The sequence below is a fragment of the Porites lutea genome, chromosome 10 (genome assembly GCF_958299795.1).
Source record: "Porites lutea chromosome 10, jaPorLute2.1, whole genome shotgun sequence".
NCBI classification, from domain to species: domain Eukaryota; kingdom Metazoa; phylum Cnidaria; class Anthozoa; order Scleractinia; family Poritidae; genus Porites; species Porites lutea.
The window spans coordinates 20,784,094-20,802,728 of NC_133210.1; the positions used below are offsets into that span (position 1 = coordinate 20,784,094).

The following is an 18,635-nucleotide window of genomic DNA, read 5'->3' on the forward strand; positions in this document are numbered from 1 at the left end:
AACTAAATATTCCTTGAAACGTTTTCTTTCTATTTGCGGTGAGAAAATGTCTAAAGGCTTTTTAAAGATCTGTAAGCTTATAGCAAACCTGATACTCGGTCAGACCATTCTGTCAAATCTTACAAACGTGCGTAAGCAAAATAGCCGCATAAACTACGCTCGACTTCATTAAATTAGGGATAAAAAACAAACATCAAATACCATAATTACTTAGGCTTACCACTCGAGATGCAGCTCCTGAATGGTGTCAAGTAAGGCCAGCATCGCTTAAGACTTTGCAATCCTCTTACGCATTAAGCAAGGTGACGGCGAAAACGATGCCATGCGAAATCGGATTTCCGACTTTGACTCAACCAAAAACCAAATAAACAAACTAGCCATGAATAACAGAAGACTCCTGATAGCAGCTGAATTTCATTTTGTACATCCAATGGAAAAAGAAAGTTAAAAACATCACAAATTGACACAAAACTCTGTCAGCTTCAGCTGTCAAAGTAAACAAGATTCAAGAAGCTGCATAAATTTTCCGCATGAACTCACCTGTCAAATTTTGACCAATCGGAACATAAAAATTGGACGTAGAGCGTGACCAACGCGTGAACATGGCGAGAAAAGTCAAAAGTAACTGTCTTCCCTGCCTGTAGCAGCTGGCTGAATTTTTGCGTCCGAGGTCAGTTTGAAATCAAAATTTTAATTCTGCGGCACATAAACACGACACATTTCATATGAATTTTTAAAAAATTAAACTTGAGCCTGCGATCATTTGAAAACCAGTACCTTGTCAGCGGATAACTTCAAAAAAATACTTGACCTCGATGGGTCTACACCTGAGCCCCTGATACAGTCAAGTGATACTGGTCAGCGGATACCTTGTTTTGACAGCTGTCAATTGATCACAACATTGATGTCCAATATGTGTATCAGTTTTCCTAAGCTCCGATCCCAAACTAGCTAGAAAGTATGAGACTGAACATTGCTCGTGATCTAGTAAAATAATTAACTGGTCAGCGGACAGCTTCCAAATAAATCACGTCACCTCAATGAGTTGACACATGAGCCCGCGATACGGTCATGGGATACTAGTCAGTGGCTATCCTGTTTTGACAGCTGTCAATTGACCATATTGTGAATGTCCAATGTAAAAGATGTGGACTTGGCAAGACACGCCTGAGACACCCCTCCCTTCGTTTTGATAGTCTCCCCTACCCCACCCGTACAATCCGTAGACGCGTACGTACGTACGCTCGGTCAATCACGTGACAACCAAACGAAAAGAGGTTGACCATAATCTATGAGTATGGGGCTCTGTCCCACGCGCGCTTGGCGCGCGTGGGAGCCCCACTAAAAACAGATTTTATGGTGATAGGTTCTCGGCAGAGAATAGCAACATTAGCGGGAAATATTTCATTAAGTGTCAATGGTTTAACGTTACAACAGGTCGAAAGTACAAAGTGTCTTGGCCTTACTATCGACCAATTTCTTACTTGGAGAAATCATTTACAAAGTGTCAGACAAAAGGTGGGGTGTGGCATTAGAATTCTTAAGAGGAGTAGGCCTTTTGTTGGTTTGGGGCACTTCATAAACGCATACAGGTCAATAGTTGAGCCTTATTTTCCTTATTGTTGTATTGTTTGGGATAGTATTGGGGAAACGTTGGTAGACAGTCTTCAAAAGTTGCAAAATAGGGCCGCTCGTGTTATTATTGGTGCTTCATACTCGAAACATTCAGCTGATATTCGGCATGAACTTGGGTGGCTCTCACTTAGTGAAATGAGACAACATCATATGGCATTAATGATGTCCCTCTTATTTGTCTGACATGTTTGACGTTAATACAAGCCGGCTCAGTTATGACCTTCGCTCTTCTGGATTGAATTTAATAGTGCCAAAAGCAAGAACAAACTATTTTAGGAATAGTTTTGCTTCTGCATGCGCCAAGCTCTGGAATTCTCTTCCTTCCAGTTTAAAGGAAGAGACTTCTTTAAAACAATTTAAGGCTAAGATCAAGTGGTATTTGCTATCTACACAAGCCTCATAATTTAAGTTTTTTATCATTAGGTTTAACATTGTGTGTGATCTTTCTTAGTTTAGTTTTTAGGTATATAGCTATATCTTTATGTAAGTTAAATAATGCACGGCTTTTAGGTAGAACAGATGCTTTTTGTAAAGTTATTTGATAAAATTACCGTGGGTGAATAAAGTTTTCACTCACTCACTCACTCACTCACCCATAACTAAGTGTTTCTCATTCATAAAGCGCCCACCCAAGGAGGAGCCATTTGTACTTGTAGTATCGGAAAGTCCCAATAATTAGGGACTGTGCAATAATTATCAGGAGGGGGAGTGAAAAACTAGAGTTATCTAGCAAAAACTTAGACAGTACCCCCCCCCCCTCCAAAACAAAAAAAATTGTTCTAACCCCCCCTCCGTTATGTTAAAAATAACGTCGCGCTAAACCAGAGAAAAATACCCCTAAATCGGCTATACCATTTTCCGATTTGGCACTAATCACATTGCTCTGAAGCTGACTACACAGCCGTTCTCCTTCTGTCCAACCGTTAGTCACTGTCAAAAGCAGTCCTATGTAGTCTGGCAGCATTTGTACTCCCATGGGAAGTTCGTGCTGAAAGCAAGCAACTTTTCTGGAAGTACGTATACTAAGAAGACCTCAAATAACAAGAAAAATGTTGCTGCCAGTTTTGTAACCCGCACCGAGGCTTTTCAGGAGGGGCTAAAAAATTAGCCTAACAGAGGTGATATCATTTCTATCCGCACGTCTGAGATATCATTTTTGACCAATCAGCTTACAGAATTTTCGCGCGCTGTCAATGCAGACGCTTGTGATTTTCCTTCGTTTGGTCGTTTCGCAGTTTTCGCGAGTCGAAGTTAAGTTTTAAAGTTTATTATTTAATGGCGACAAGCTATTTTTTTTAGCCGGAATACACTAAGGTCGTAGAGACTACTGAGAGTCTAGCGATTTTCTAGAAAGGCAGATTATCATCAATAGACCTTTTTGCCGATAGGGCGGCCATATTGAATTAATTCGATTTAAGGAGTATTATAGGATGCCCAGGGAGCATGAGCACATTTTGTTTGTATTTTCGAGCGCTTTTCGGGACATTTTTTCTTAAAGTTTTCTTAGAATAACATTGTAAAGGGAAAAAAGATCCTTGTGCAGTGTTTGGATGTAATAATGATCGCCTTTTTCTAGTTTAGTATTAGAAATATGGTCTTTCACTGTATATTTCTCGGGAAAGAGGAAATCATTATTACATCCAAACACGGCACAAAGATCTTTTTCCCCATTACAATCTTATTCTAAGAAAACTTTAAGAAAAAAATGTCCCGAAAAGCGCTCGAAGATACAAACGAAATATGCTCATGCCCACTGGGCATCCTATAATACTGCTCAAATCGAATTAATTCAATATGGCCGCCGTATCGGTAAAAACGTCTATTAAATTATGAAACAGGTTGGGGAATAAAATGTATTACAACTTTACAAACTGTGGATAAAATGACACCAAAATAACAGAACATGTAAACCTCGATGTTGCCAGCTTTTTTCCATAGCCAATGGGACATTTCATTAGTCACGTGACGAAGCTAGCATGAAAACGAGGCTGAGAAATAAAACTTCCTATACGTTTATTAACTGTGGATAAAACGAGACCAAAATAACGGGAAACACACAACTCAGTGTTTCCAGTGTTAACCTAAGCCAATGGGATACGACACTAGTCACGTGACGAATCTAACATGAAAACAAGGCTGCGAAAAAAAGCTTCTTACAGTTCGTATAACTGTGAATAAACCAAAACCAAAATAACGGGGATATAAAAAGCAATGTTTTGAATGTTTGCCTAACCCAGTGGGACTCTGCCACTAGCAAAGCTAGCATGAAAGCGAGGCTGAGCAATAAACGTATTATAACGCTATCAACTGTGGGTAAAACGAGACCAAAATGACAGGAAATATGAACCTCAATGACTTCAGTTTTGGCCTTAGTCAAACACTCACTCACTAGTGGCTCTCAATTAGGTATTCTCTGGCATATTACGTGTCTAATCACGTGGCCAAAGTAACACAGAAATGTGCTGACGGTTTGTAAAATTTTTGACTGGTCCTTTAATGTCGATTAAGATACTGTTTTTACATCCAGCATCCAATGTTGCACAGAAAAGAGATCGATGTTTCGGCTGTGGTGTATAAGAAATTGTCATGCATATTTTGACAAAGTTCCCCACTGTCTGAACAACTACATAAAACGGTGTAGTTTAGCTCAGCATCTCTCCTTAGCGCATTTGCAGTTAACAAGGTAAATAATTGCGTTTGTGGTAGTTTCGTCATGACAGGCACCCAACCATTCTCATCCGTCGTCCAGCCAAAGTTTTCTGGGGATGGAAGGGTGGATTTGCGACTTGGTCATTATTCTACACAGGAGGTTGATAGTAAGCTCTTACTATTGCTTGACATAGTGCAGCTTGGGTTGGTGGCAGCCTTTCTGACTGCGCTCGCTTCTTTCGAAACAACCACCATCTCAGCTATTTCACCGTACAAATAATTGCCCTTGGTACATCCACATGTACATTTTATTACGTCGGTAACGTCGATTAGACATCACACCAACTTTTTGAAAGAAGTAGAACACGTGGCAAGTAACAAAATGGAATAGGTGAACCTATTTATGTATGTACAGATATAAAAAGAAATATATCAAAATAAATAGACTTAATAAATACAACATGCTAGTTGTGTCTCATTCACATTTCAGATAGTTTGCTAAATTTGTTTTGAAACAGTTCAAAGACTTAGAATTTACAATCTCTGAAGGCAAAGAATTCCATTCACATACGGCTCTAGGAAAGAAAGAGAACTTGAAAACGTTCTTTCTATAAATTTTGGATATTCTGTACTTAAACGCATGGCTCCTATGTGTTCTGGTCTCGCTATTCGGCACGAAGTTTTTCGATCTGTTTTAATACCTACCAGACTACGACTCAGTTTGTGTATTACTGCTAATCTGTTTTACTTTCTTGTCATTTCTAAAGTATCCCATTCCAGTTCCCCAAGCATATCTGTAACGCTGGCAGTTCGGTTGAAATCAGCTGGAGGCAAAAACGTGCAGCCTTTCTTTGAACTCTTTCTAGTGTGTGCACGTCTTTCTTGTAGTGTGGGTCCCAAGAGGGCGCTCGCATACTCTAGTTTAGGTCCAACAATGGAGCAATATGGAGATTCATTCACATTCTTGAGGCAATTCCAGAGATTACGTCTAATCAACCCTTGGGTCTTACTAGCATTTGTTGAGATTGAAGCAATATGCTGGAACCACTTCAACTTCACTTCACTTCACTTCAGAATGCAGTCCATTGGGCAGGTCATTTACATACGTCAACAACATAGTAGAGGGCCCAAAACTGTTCCCTGTGAGAACCCAGAGCTAACAGGGGAAGCTTTAGATGCCCAGCTGGCACACAAACTTCTCGATCAAGGCCATCGTCTCTCTGCCGGGAATGGCACTTACTCCAAGAGCTAAAAAGCTACTGAGGACTTCTTCTTCGACAGGTTGTATGAAAATTTCCAGCCAGATGCCTTTCCTTTTCCAGGAAAGCTTCCTGTGTTTCCAGCTCCGCAAGAAACTTGAAAGGCAGGAAGGGCTGCTGCGTATACAGGGCTAAGAGCGTGAAACATTGTTTCATGCTTGATCCCGTGATGATTCTGGCCCGTGCCGGTGACAAATGAGGTGTTTTTGCAGAGATGTAGGTAACGTCTATCAGACAAAACAGAAACATCTGTTTGGGGAGAGTGAAAGGCATCTAGCCTGCGAACAGCAGACGCATTTCCGGTCGTCGCTTCTCTCCCTCCGAAAAATAGCGTCTGCTAACCCGAGCGGCAAAAGAATTTTCCGTGACGTAAAACCTTTTGTTTTGATGTAGGCCAAACAGATCAAAGGATAGAGTACAGCTCAAGTGACTCCTCGCGACCTCGCGCGCTGAAGTGTCTTGGATTTTGGCGAAAATTACCAAATACTCTTTGGAACGTGTATTTTACGACCATAACAAGGTTTCCTGCGACGTTGAATGCTGACTTCTTTATGAAGCAACTGCTCATGTTATGTGGGCCTTTGGTTTCGCTTTATAAAATACTGTAGTACGTGACATAAACAAAACCTGGACAAAATAATCGCTACAGCGAAGGAAAGTGACATAGCTTAATGACATCGCGCTCAGACTTATTTATTTCAATTTAACCAGCGCTGATAAAAGGTGGTGAATCAATTATACAGACACATCCTTGACTGATTCAGAAATCTCTAACAATCGCTCGTTAATAATTCTAGTATCGCCACAACCCAATGATCTGAAATATTATAAACCTGGGTCAGACCCAGCGTGAAATAAATAGTTACAGCAGTAAATAGATCATAGTCAAAATGACATTTCAGCTACGACGCTTCTACTCATCTCACAAAAAACTATGGAAATGAGAACCTTGAAAAGAACATGTATTTAAAGAAATATACCGGAAGAAATATAAAATACTATCGATCTGATCAAAGTTCTATCAGAGCCAAGAAGCAACCACGCATGGGAAATCAATTACCACACGTCCTACCTTTCAAAGATAAAGGATATCTACTAAAAAATATCTAAAGAGGCACACGACAAACTATCGAAGAGTTCTCCAAGGCATACTTTCCTGCCAGGAACCAGAGAGGAACAGAAGCAACAAACTGCATGATGCGTCTACTGTCATTAGGACAGTTATCGTTTCGAATATGATCAAAAAAACTACGTGTGATAAATCATTGACTCCGTAGGCAAATAGATGAAAAATGTCCTCTAATCTTTTCTTCTATATGAATCCTCTTGATACTTATTTCGTCAATCAGTCCCACAATCCTGGCAAATTAACTTTCGTAAACGCGTCTTTCTGAGAAAAAGGACGGCTATACGCAAGCCACGTCGTCCTTTCAAGTTCGACTTGAAAGCATATCCACCGCGAACGATCTTGCGAGAAGTCTCGCGAGTTAGTTCCTTGATTTTAAGAGCTAAACCGTGATTGGCTAAAAAAATTTACGTCACGGAAATCGTTTTGCCGCTCGGGTTCGCAGACGCTATTTTTCGGAGGGAGAGAAGCGACGACCGGAAATGCGTCTGCTGTTCGCTGGCTAAAAGGTATCCTGCTGGAAAACTTTCATAGAAGCTGAGAAAGACGTCATCAGTGGCTTTTCAGCTCTTGGACTAAGTGCGATTCCCAGCAGAGAGATGATGGAGAGATGCTGTTTGTGTGCCAGCTGTATGTACCAAGGACATTTATTTGTACGAAGAAAGAGCTGAGATAGTGGTTGTTTCGAAAGAAGCAAGCCCAGTCACAAAGGCCACCACCAACCCAAGCTGCAAGTCAAGCAATCTTAATAGCTCACAATCAACTTCTTGTGTGCAATTATGACGAGTCGCAAATTCCACCCCAGAAACCTTTGGCTTGACGACGAATGAAAATGGATGGGTGCCTGTCATGACGAATCTACGTATACCACCCGCAACAGACGCAATTACCTACCTTGTAAAGTGCAAATGCGCCAAGGAGAGATCCTCAACAAAACGCTAACAATGTAGAAAAGCATGGACTAAACTGCACTGATTTATGTAGTTGTTCAGACAGTGGGAAACTTTGTGAAAATATGCAAGACAACGATGGTGATGATGATGGTGAGGATGGTAATGATGATGACGATGAAGATGAATAGGAAGATTTTTATGACTAGGTTTCATGGGAAGATAGTGAAAGTAAAACAAAATTCGTGTTGGACTACTGAAATATTTCTGTGTGAGCATTTTACTTAGCTGACCACTTCACAGTAACAGGAGTTAAGCTATTAACTTTTCGTCACTCTTAAGATTGGTTAAAACGAGAGCATCTCATTTCCTGGTCTGGTCACAAAATTTCTTGTACACCACAGCTGAAACATCGATCTCTTATCTGTAAGACACTGGGCGCTGGATGTAAATACAGTATCTTAATCGACGTTAATAGACCATTCAAAAATTTTACAAACCATCGGCACATTTCTGTGTTACTTTGGCCACGTGATTAGACACGTAATATGCCAGAGAATACCTAATTGAGCCACTTGCGAGTGAGTGTTTGACTAAGGCCAAAACTGAAGTCATTGAGGTGCATATTTCCTTTCATTTTGGTTTCGTTTTACCCACAGTTGATAGCGTTATAATACGTTTATTGCTCAGCCTCGCTTTGCTAGTGGCAGAGTCCCACTGGGTTGGGCAAACATTCAAAACATTGCTTTGTATATCCCCGTTTTTTTGGTTTTGGTTTATTCACAGTTATACGAACTGTAAGAAGCTTTATTCGCAGCCTCGCTTTCATGTTAGATTCGTCACGTGACTAGTGTCGTATCCCACTGGCTTAGGTTAACACTGGAAACATCGAGTTGTGTGTTTTCTGTTATTTCGGTTTTGTTTTATCCACAGTTAATAAAGGTATAGGAAGTTTTATTTCTCAGCCTCGTTTTCATGCTACAATCCTGGACAAAACTACTTGAGAAAATGTTTTCATTAATGCACACTACCTAACGCAACAAAACTATTTCCACATCAACGGCTTCGCGTAAAGAATACCCCCTCCCCCAATTCAAAGTTGCTTCCTACAAATGCTTAGGGATCCGGCTTTCTTTTGAAGACCCAACAACACTGCTTCTAGGGGGAGGGAAGAATCGGTCGGCTACGAAGTTCAGCAAAAATGCCCCCAAATATGCAATTTTCTCAACAGTTTTGTCCAAGATTGTATATAAGGTGATTCGCGTTTTTTAGCAAGAATATTAACATGGACAAAACGGAAACCTACCAATAAAAAGCACTTTACAGAAGCTGTTTTGAGCACAAAGTTTCACGGCACACCATCTTCTCATAGAAAAGAACGACCTCATATACGTTTTTTGCTGCACCCTCTTAAAACAGTAAGATTTTGCAGTAGCCGTAGAACGCGTGCTCATTGTTACATGTTTTCGTGTTGTTCAAACATAGAAGGCTTGGAAAGTGTGGAAAGTGATTTATAGTTTTCAGAAGAGTCGGAACAAGACTTGGATGACGGTTTTCTTAGAAGAAAAGAAGTTCGTAGTGTTTATTTAGTGACGTATAGTGAAGCCAATATGGAAACGTATCCCGTCACGTGGAAACTGCTTCTTAGATCTTAAAATTGGCTAAACTATGAGGGTTACAGAAACCTCGTTTGCTACAAGTCGGTTAACTTTTTATGATAATTCCATGGGTAGAATAAAATTACGATTAACAGAGCATTCAAACGGTTAACACCATTTCGTTTTTAAAAGTAAATGACCTTCTGAATTCTTATGAAACGTCCTTGTTAACCGTTGTTAACCGTTGCTAATCTTGGTAGCACCTTGAAAATGTCCTGTTAATCGTTCCGAATCTTAGATATTGTGGAGAGAAAGAGATTAGAAGACAACTGTGGCAATTTTTACTATCTCTTGCTTTACAAATGATGAATTTATCTCATAATTTCTTCCAGTCATATGTAGCTATAAATAGCCCTAGGGCAAAACATGCACTCTTACAGGTCACACGATAGTAGATCTTGTCACGTTACCGCGCGTGACATTTCTAGATTTCATAGTGTGATTTTTTGCACTGGACATCGCTACAATGTCAAAAAGTAAGCTTTCAAATTGGGAGAGTAAAAATACAAGTTTTGTTAATATTTAATCCTCTCTCCATTTGAAGCTGTTATTAATGGCAAGCGCTCGTTCATTGACTTTGATTGTTTTATCCGTTTCGGCGATGGGAAAATTGTTCAAAGTATGGGTCACGCGCTCTGAAAATTCAGCAAAACTTTCATGTGTTACTTGTTGGTCGAATCGTAGCCGGTGAAATTCCCGTTTTGTGGCTAATCTCCTTGACGGAGACGTCTTTCTCGTCCACCAAAAACGTAATGTATGCCTGCTCCTCTGCACTCAAAGCGCGCGTAAAAACCCTGCATGGAAAATGAAATTCACAAACGTTCACGATTGGCTACTTGAATCAAGAAAGACAGACAAGTTGATTTTCTTGCCATCAACTCCTCTGTTGTCACTTATTTGCCATTAATTATCTACTTCTCTGTGAAATGTACCAAACATATAAAGAACAGATTTATGTGCCCGCGGTAAATGCTCAAAATCGACTTTTCCGGTCAAATACAATCCTGGACAAAACTACTTGAGAAAATGTTTTCATTAATGCACACTACCTAACGCAACAAAACTATTTCCACATCAACGGCTTCGCGTAAAGAATACCCCCTCCCCCAATTCAAAGTTGCTTCCTACAAATGCTTAGGGATCCGGCTTTCTTTTGAAGACCCAACAACACTGCTTCTAGGGGGAGGGGGGGAGGGAAGAATCGGTCGGCTACGAAGTTCAGCAAAAATGCCCCCAAATATGCAATTTTCTCAACAGTTTTGTCCAAGATTGTAGCTCCGTCACGTGACTAATCAAGTGTCCCATTGGCTATGGAAAAAAACTGACAACATTGAGGTTTACATGCCCTGTTATTTTGGTGTCATCTACAGTTTGTAAAGCTGTAAGACATTTTATTCCCGAACCTCGTTTCGTGCATAGTTTGTTAGGCTAATTTTAACCCCCCCCCCCCCCCCCGAAAAGCCTCTGTGCGTGGCAACAACATTTTTCTTGTTATTTGAGGTCTTCTTAATACTTCTAGACGAGTTGCTTGCTTTGAGCACGAACTTCCCACGGGAGCCAAATTTCTTACATATAATCCTGGGCCCGGTTGTTCGAAGGCCGATTAGCGCTTAACCTGGGGTTAAATTTAACCCGGGTTTCTTTTTCTTGTGTTCAAAAGCATTTTCTCGGATCATTTCTCAGTTATTTTTAGAGCTTCCAATCATCAACTTGTAGACCAAAAGAATTAAGACTGAACTGCTTTTTGAGCTTTCAAATCTGAATTCAAATCTCGTACCAACCCTGGGTTATCTTAACCCAGCTTTGAACAACCCGGCCCTGGACTATACTCACGTCTACACTTACCCGGACGATCATAGCCCACGTAACTATGAAGATATATGAAAATTTAAAATTATTTTACAAGTCATATCTCGTCCTTGCACTAGAATCTAAAGTTCTGTAAAAATATACATACCTACAACAATTAACTGCACGGAGTCAGGTATTTCCCGCAAATTTGGGTTATTAGGCTTTAGCAAACATCCATAAAGTCTCTCATCATCTTTTGTAAGATCATAAAGTGTGAAGCTGGCCTGACCAGAAGATGAGTCACCTGAGCGAGTTCCATTCACACGACCTTTGTATTCAACAGGGACTGATCCAGATGGCACCACATCGACACCACGTCCATCTAAGGATACAAACACCTTGTCAATGACCGCTCCAACCTCATTCGCCAATCCCCAGGTTACTGTGTCAACTCCACCAGAAAATTTCCATTCGAATGTCACAGAATGACCGATCCTTCCTGACACCTTCTTCTTAGCATATGATGTTGTGAATCTCAGCGACTGCCCTTCAACAAAAACAAGATACAGATATTTAAGTTGGGAGACAGTAAAACTCTATTGTCAACTGGATTTACTTGCCATAACAAATGGTTTTCTTTAAGTTGTTTTATTTTTTAAAACCAGGTAAACTCACTGTAGTAATGAACATTTTTTAAAATTAATTTGGATGCTACGCAGGCCAGAACCACGCAAAAATTTTGAACTTCAAAATTGACTTTTTGGCAAAGACACTATATGTATGTGTTTTAAAATTTCAGAATAACAATGGCAATGTCACTATTTAAAAAGAAACAATAGAACAAAAGTTGTAAATCTTTGTATTCACTAGGTTTGCTGCTGATGATCATGATCTTTCGTGATCTTGCCAAGTTGGGTGCTTCTTTATAGCAACAGATCAACGACTTCTTCCAGACGAATGTATGTTAGATAGTGCACGCAAGTCGTATTTCTCTACAATCATGGACAAAAGTCTCGGGACACTGGGGCGTTTTCCAATTCACACAGGTCGAACCCTTCCCCTCACCCCACAAACAATGTTGGACACCTGTATCCAGAATTTTTCCAAATTTCAACTTTGTATAGGGTGGGAGGAGGGAGAACTGCAAGAACATTTCGAAAGGGACGCACTGTTTTAAGAGGGAACCGAGAAATGACAGAAAAATATGAATATTGCAGTACTGTCCCAAGGACTTTTGTCCTGGATTGTGGTTACATGAAACAAGAAAAATCTGACTTAACGAGAGCGCACTGAAGGGCCACACCCACCAGGGCGTCTGCTTTCAAATTCCCAGTAATCTTTAACTTTGAGATTTACTTTCAAGATTTTCAAATGAAGAAACTCGGTGGTGATAAATGTCTGCAGCGGGAAAATCTTCACTTACGGCACCTTCCTTTTTTAGGCAACTTCGGACAGAGGTATCTATGGATTGACAAATCTAACGGCGGCCTCTCTTGCTGACCTCCTCGGCTTATTTTCTCACTATGTCAACACCTGTTCAACTATCGCAAAATTGAGGACGATTTTGCTTGCACGGTATCGGTAATTTACTTCGTTTTAAATAGTTGGTCGACAAAATAGCGGGACTCTGAAGTCTGTGGAGGGTGGGAGCCAACTTGTCGCACCCCTCTCCCTACAGGCCTGTATTATAATCATAATCATTATCATTATTCATTCCATTCACGGGTAAAGTCAACAATGGATCTGCTCCCAATGTATGGGTCTTCATAGCTCAGTTGGTAGCGCACTGCAGCACTAACGCAGACGCGACAGAGGTCTAGGGTTCGACAAGTGCTTAAATTGCAATTACCACTGAGACGATCATATCTTCATTTAAAATTATTATTAATATATAGATTTAGCCAGGGCTAGAAGCGAAGCTCCCGTTAATAAATTTAAAATTTAAATCAAACAATACACTTGTAATCCATAAAGCAGTTAACTTTACATTTGAGGGACAGGCTAAGTGATTTTAGAGACAAAGTAGATTGGTCAAATTGTAAACAGTCTAAGAGTGAAACAAATCTTACATCGAGTTAATAATCATATATGTGCACCCCAAAAAATAACCATGCACACCTTTGATCACGGTTGATTAGGCTTGGAATAGTCCAGTCGTCCACCACCTTTATTTTATATAAGGTTAATTGGACAAACTTTTTATTTTATGCTATAAAAGGCCGGTCACACGACAAGATAGTTCTCGGTGGCAGCCAATTTACACGTTATAATTTATCGGCTGCATTACTCCGTCTAATGAAAGGGAGGCCAAAATAAGAAATCAGGCCAGATTTTTTGTGTTCGACAAGTTAACTTTACAAATCTGGTGGCCGATGGCGTGTAAATCAGCCTTTTATACGTTTTATACATCGCATCTGAGACACCTGAGGTAAACAGTACTATCAGACGGCGTTTGTTTATTTTACAGACCTTGGACAGAACTTGTTATTTCTTGCCGTATTTAAACTTACAGTTCTTCAGCTTTTCACAATTTTTCAAGACAATTTTTCAGGGTCTTAACCCTGAATGAGATGCTACCGTACTTTGTTTTCTACGAGTACTTAGCAGTGGCACAAACAACAACAACAACGAGTGACGTCTTCTTCCGTTTTTCTCTAGAATGGCCCAATGACACGCTTTTCGGTAAAGAAATGACCGTAGGGATTGGGCTTGGCCTCTTTTGTGATACTCTTAGCAACTGAGACATGGATGTTTATCTTTCCGTTCATTTAGAATCTTGGAACCGCAGCACGTGCACATCGCTTTCAGATGGCTTTCATTTCCTATTGGTCAAGCGTGTTCTCAAGTAAAGAGTGTTTTCACATGACGTCACGGCGGCCACATTGGTGTCCCAAAACAATGAAACGGCGGCCATGTTGGTGTCCCCAACCAATCCTCTGGGAGTTGAACTCTTTTCTTATGCAAACGCTTTCTTTTGTTCTAATAAATTTGCATAGATGCTGGCCACGTGAGTGAAAACACTATATTTGGCGACGAACTTTGGCTGCTTTGAACTACGAATGTTTCCATGGCCACCAAGTGAAGTTGAAGTAGGTATATTTTACCCTTTCACACTCAAAGTAGCTTCCAACTGTACTTAAATTATTCTAATCAGGTGTGAAGCCAAGTAACGATTACTGGAGGGTTCATATTTTAGTGTGGATGCTGCTTCAAGACATTTCTGACCGAATTCGGCTATCACGAACGGTACAACGCACGTATGTCATAATTGATGGGTTCTGTTTCACCTGCTTCACGGTAGAGTATAAAAGATGATACATGTATATCTTCAAAGCCCTTCCAATGAAACAATAGTTGATATTTAGATATGGACTTTAATTCGATAGCATGCGGCCTATAAATATAAACCCTTCAGTTCCTTTTATTTTATTTTGCACTGTGTATTGTGTTGGAAGTGGCTGCGGTAGACGTTTCAAAGACGTTTTGTACCAGGCTCTCTTTTCGTTTCGCCTTTTCCGCCGGAATTTTATTTAAAAAGCGAAACAAAAATAGGGCCTGAACTCAGGTTAACATTCATTAAGTTGAAAATTCGTTCTACTTTAACTCTAAATCTGACTCTAAATGATCTCATTATTGTCCTTTTTAGCTGAGTCTGGTCAACGCGTGGGGTATTGTCATGTTAAAGCTCAAATATGGTTGAAAATGTAGAGTAATTTAATGCGGTGTTCCCAGCGAAAGCCACCAGGAATGTGTACTGTTTGCTGATGTGGAGATTGCAATTTGTATCGAAAAAAGAACGACATTTGGTTACTTTCGTTTGCTAAAAAGTCAATGCTTGATTTACTCGAAGTTTAGCGGACTTTTTCCTAGCAGTGAATAAAAGCCCCAGATAAATTTTTACATCATTGAAAAGAAGCCCTTTTGTACTTATCGGAAACATTCATTTCAAGACATTCTGAGTTATACAGCAAAGGAAAAAGCTTTCATGAAAATCTGCTCCAAAATGAGATATTACAACAATGACATATTAGCGATTTTCAAAGACTCACCTGGAATTCTAAATAACCGTTATAATCCTGTTATTAGGCTTAAATCATTTTTCAACACCTCGTACGTAAATATGTGAATTTATAAACCCATAAGTTCTTTCTGTGCTTTTTGAGGTGCAAACGTCTTGTACCCTTACTTGTCGCATTTTTTTCGTCATTTTATGGCGGTGGCCACCCGTTACAGACCGTTAAAGTGTTTTAGAATTTTCTGGAAAAGAAAAAAATATTTCACAAAAACAAAAACTTTACTCCACATTTATTGACCCTTATAAGGTATCTCTGAACGAAATATGAGGATAGGCATTATTTCCATCATGTGCCACCCCTCACTCGATCACCCCTCTTCAGAAGTATAAACCGTTCAATAATAACAGAAATTTAAATGTAGAATAAGTAACTAATTAAAGAATCAATAGATGGCATATGGTAGGAAAATTTGCATATAAATAAACACGCAAACTAAAAAAAGTAAAGTTTTTCACTGCTGACAGTTTCATTCAGGAAGGGTTTTAGATCTTTGATCAGCAGAGTCTCCTTTTTCTTGCAGTCAATGTCCGACGGTCAACAAAATTTCGAAATAGTCCCATTTCAATTTATGACCGCGCTTAATGTCAAGGGTTAGTTATAAGGCTAGTTGTTAGGTCTGCCAGGTTGATTGTATGACAGAAAAACTAAATACTTCAAAGCCATTACAAGTAGCGATCAATCATCAGTTAGTGCAGACCATGTCACGTCAACTGGTCATAACTTGAAATGGGACCATCTCGAACTTGTGGCAAGAGGACGGTCGTTAATATACCATGCGCCCGAGCTTGGGCCTTTGCGGACTGGTCTATCTAGACAAACGGTTAATCAAATCTTAGTTGTTGTTTTTAGTAGCTACGTGTTATTTTAGGGGTGGTCCGTGGACCGGTCGATAAGGTATAGTCCGAAGTTGGGTCCATAGACCGGGGATCAGTGATGTTGATACAATCAAACTACACAAGATAATAGGCATTGCCTTTTTTTGTGGATCGAATCTAATAGAAGACGAAGTTCACTTTACTTTTTGTTGTCCTATATACTCTATGATTAGGAATAATTTTTACAAGAAAAATCAAGACTCTGTTTCCAAATATTACCCAGTTACCTGTAAACGTTTTGATCAATGAACTAATGAACTCCTCTAATTACTATATCAATATACATTTTATGAAATATATTTCAGCTTGCTTTAATCTTCGTGGAAAATTATTACCAAAGTAACTTTATTGCTCTATGAAGTAATCTTGGTTCTTAAAATAGCTTTTGCAATACTGTATGTACTTCTATGCTTATGCAATTAAAGCTGACGTTGTTGTTGTTTTCGGGTCTAACGTGTTAACGTGTCTATTCAGGTATTTCATAATTTGTCATAATTTTTGTTTTTTTTTGCGTAGTACTGTTTTCAGCAGCACGGTGCCCGATTCAGCACTTCGTAGGCGCCTTTCGTAACAGGAACTTTGATAAGATCGCGAGACAGACCGTAGCGTAATAAATTGCTGTTTTTTTATTTATTTATTATTATTTTTTATGCCACCACAGTTCAAAAACAACACATTTTTCTCATGTGAATGCGACGACTCAGCCGCACCAACTTATCATCATCTCAGAAGCGTGGCTCTACTATAAGATGATATAATGAATGAGAAATAACTGTTAAGAAGCCTAGAGCCAAAACGTCATTACGAGAACTTATTTTGGAGATATTGTCAGTCAGGAGCCAGTTTAGGGTTATCACTCTGCTTGATACTAGACTAATCGAAAGTTATGCAACGATGTAATTCAACTGGATTTTTGCTTAAATTCCGTAGTGATTGACGTTACAACAAAAGGTGGTTGAAACGAACTTTCGCTACATGGTCGAAGATGAAACCAAAGATAAAACTAAGTTTTGCTTTCAATGTGCTATCATCACAGCGTCACAATTTAGCGCGCCTTGGAACATTTAGACATTTGTTATTCCATCTGTTAAACCCAAGAATTTTACAACTCAGTGTAAGTAATTGTTTAAAAGTGGCGCAAAAAATCATCTGGTCGAATCATCAGCAGCCATAATTTAATTTGAACAGTATATTTTTGATAAGTAGCCTAGTCAACCAACATTTCCTCCTACACCATCATTTTTAGCAAAAGCGGAAGTTGTAACGAAGCGATTGTGTTTTAGGGAAAATATGTGAGTTTCAATTAGTTTAGCATATCATGTAATTTTGCCACTCGACGGTAATTACTAGAAGTGAGCTCCCAGAAGCAGAGTGCATATGTATTCTAGAGGAAAATAAAATCACAAAAGTCTCAAAAAGCTAACCTGCACACGCGAGAGGCCGGAGCAGCAGCAGTAACAGCACCCTGACCAAAATAAGCATCTTTTGATCGTCTGTAACGTATTCACATCTCATATGACATTAACGATAGCCTCACTGGTGTGTTCACTTGGCAGTAATTAATCACAAAACGTGCAATTTCTTACTGAAGAGAAGATGAGCAGTAAAACCACACAGGAAAATTCACCTTACTGAATCGCGTTCAGCCGGCGAAACCACGTGACAAACTCAAGCGGAAGTAAAAATATTGTTACGTCACACCATCATTTGCGTTCCTCTTTCGCGGAACAGGGGTCTTTTTTGCATGAGCATGCGCGACCGCTGACTTGTCAAAGAACACGCGACCAGTGACAGCGACCGTGCTGCATAGTCATAGGAACCAAATTGTTCACTTTGAAAGCTTGCTTGAGATTGAAATAGTAGCGGGAACTTAGGAAAGACCTTCGTTGTACAAAATAAGTAAAGATCTGTTGATTTAAAGTGGAGACTGTTGGGCTGAACGAGGTGAAAGAGCAAGTTTCACAAGGGTGTCTGACACGAACATGGCTGCTTGTTGTTGTTTGGCGCTCGACTCGTGTCTTGATTCCCCTTTAAGAACCGCAAAGATTGGCATAGAATGCATTGCTGATGCGTAGCTAATGAGCAAAATGTTCTTTATTTAGTGTTTGTCTATACATCGGATGTAAATCAGTTTCTCGATGCCGTAGAGGATTTCTGTCAATTATTTGTTAATAGCTGATTTAGCCATATTTCGGGAGTGGATTAATAACGATCAGCGGGCGACTACCACGCCGTTTTCAGTTGGAATAGAAAGTTTTTGCCTTAAGTATTTTAGCGATACAAAGTTTGTTTATAGGAAAATTGTAGAACTTCTTCTTTTTGCGTGGACTAACATTGTAACGCATCTTTTACAGGAATTTGCTTTTAGCCAGAACTTAAATGTTCTAATGATTTTTAACTTTTGGTCGGCATCACATGTTTACTGTACTTCTTGGGAAACCTAACCGTTTGTTTCATCAAAATCGGTCGCAAGATTGGACTTTAACTTCGGTCCTATTGAATGCAGTTTTGACTGTCTCATTGATATTCATTTTTTTTATTGTTCGAGACATACAGAGTGACTACCACCAACATCTCACCAGGTGACTTATCTAAGTCTCGTGTGCTCTTAATTTTGTAGCTTTAAAGTGCTGGGAAAATTGTAGAACATATATTAATTCACTGCTGAACTGAACA

General features: G+C 39.6%; 1 protein-coding gene across 2 annotated transcripts in view; it reads right to left on the reverse strand.

Moving 5' to 3' along the window:
* The window catches only part of LOC140950274 (uncharacterized), a 67,776-nt gene extending 50,209 nt beyond the window's left edge, over nt 1-17,567 (reverse strand). For both annotated transcript variants that reach the window (XM_073399491.1, XM_073399492.1), the window contains exons 1-2: nt 17,384-17,567; nt 11,175-11,555 (exon numbers count right to left, since the gene is read on the reverse strand). In XM_073399491.1, coding sequence (XP_073255592.1) covers nt 11,175-11,555; nt 17,384-17,474 — 472 coding nt within the window. In that variant the 5' untranslated portion in view covers nt 17,475-17,567. The remainder of the gene's footprint in view (nt 1-11,174; nt 11,556-17,383) is intronic.
* Between the last annotated feature and the right edge of the window lie 1,068 nt (nt 17,568-18,635).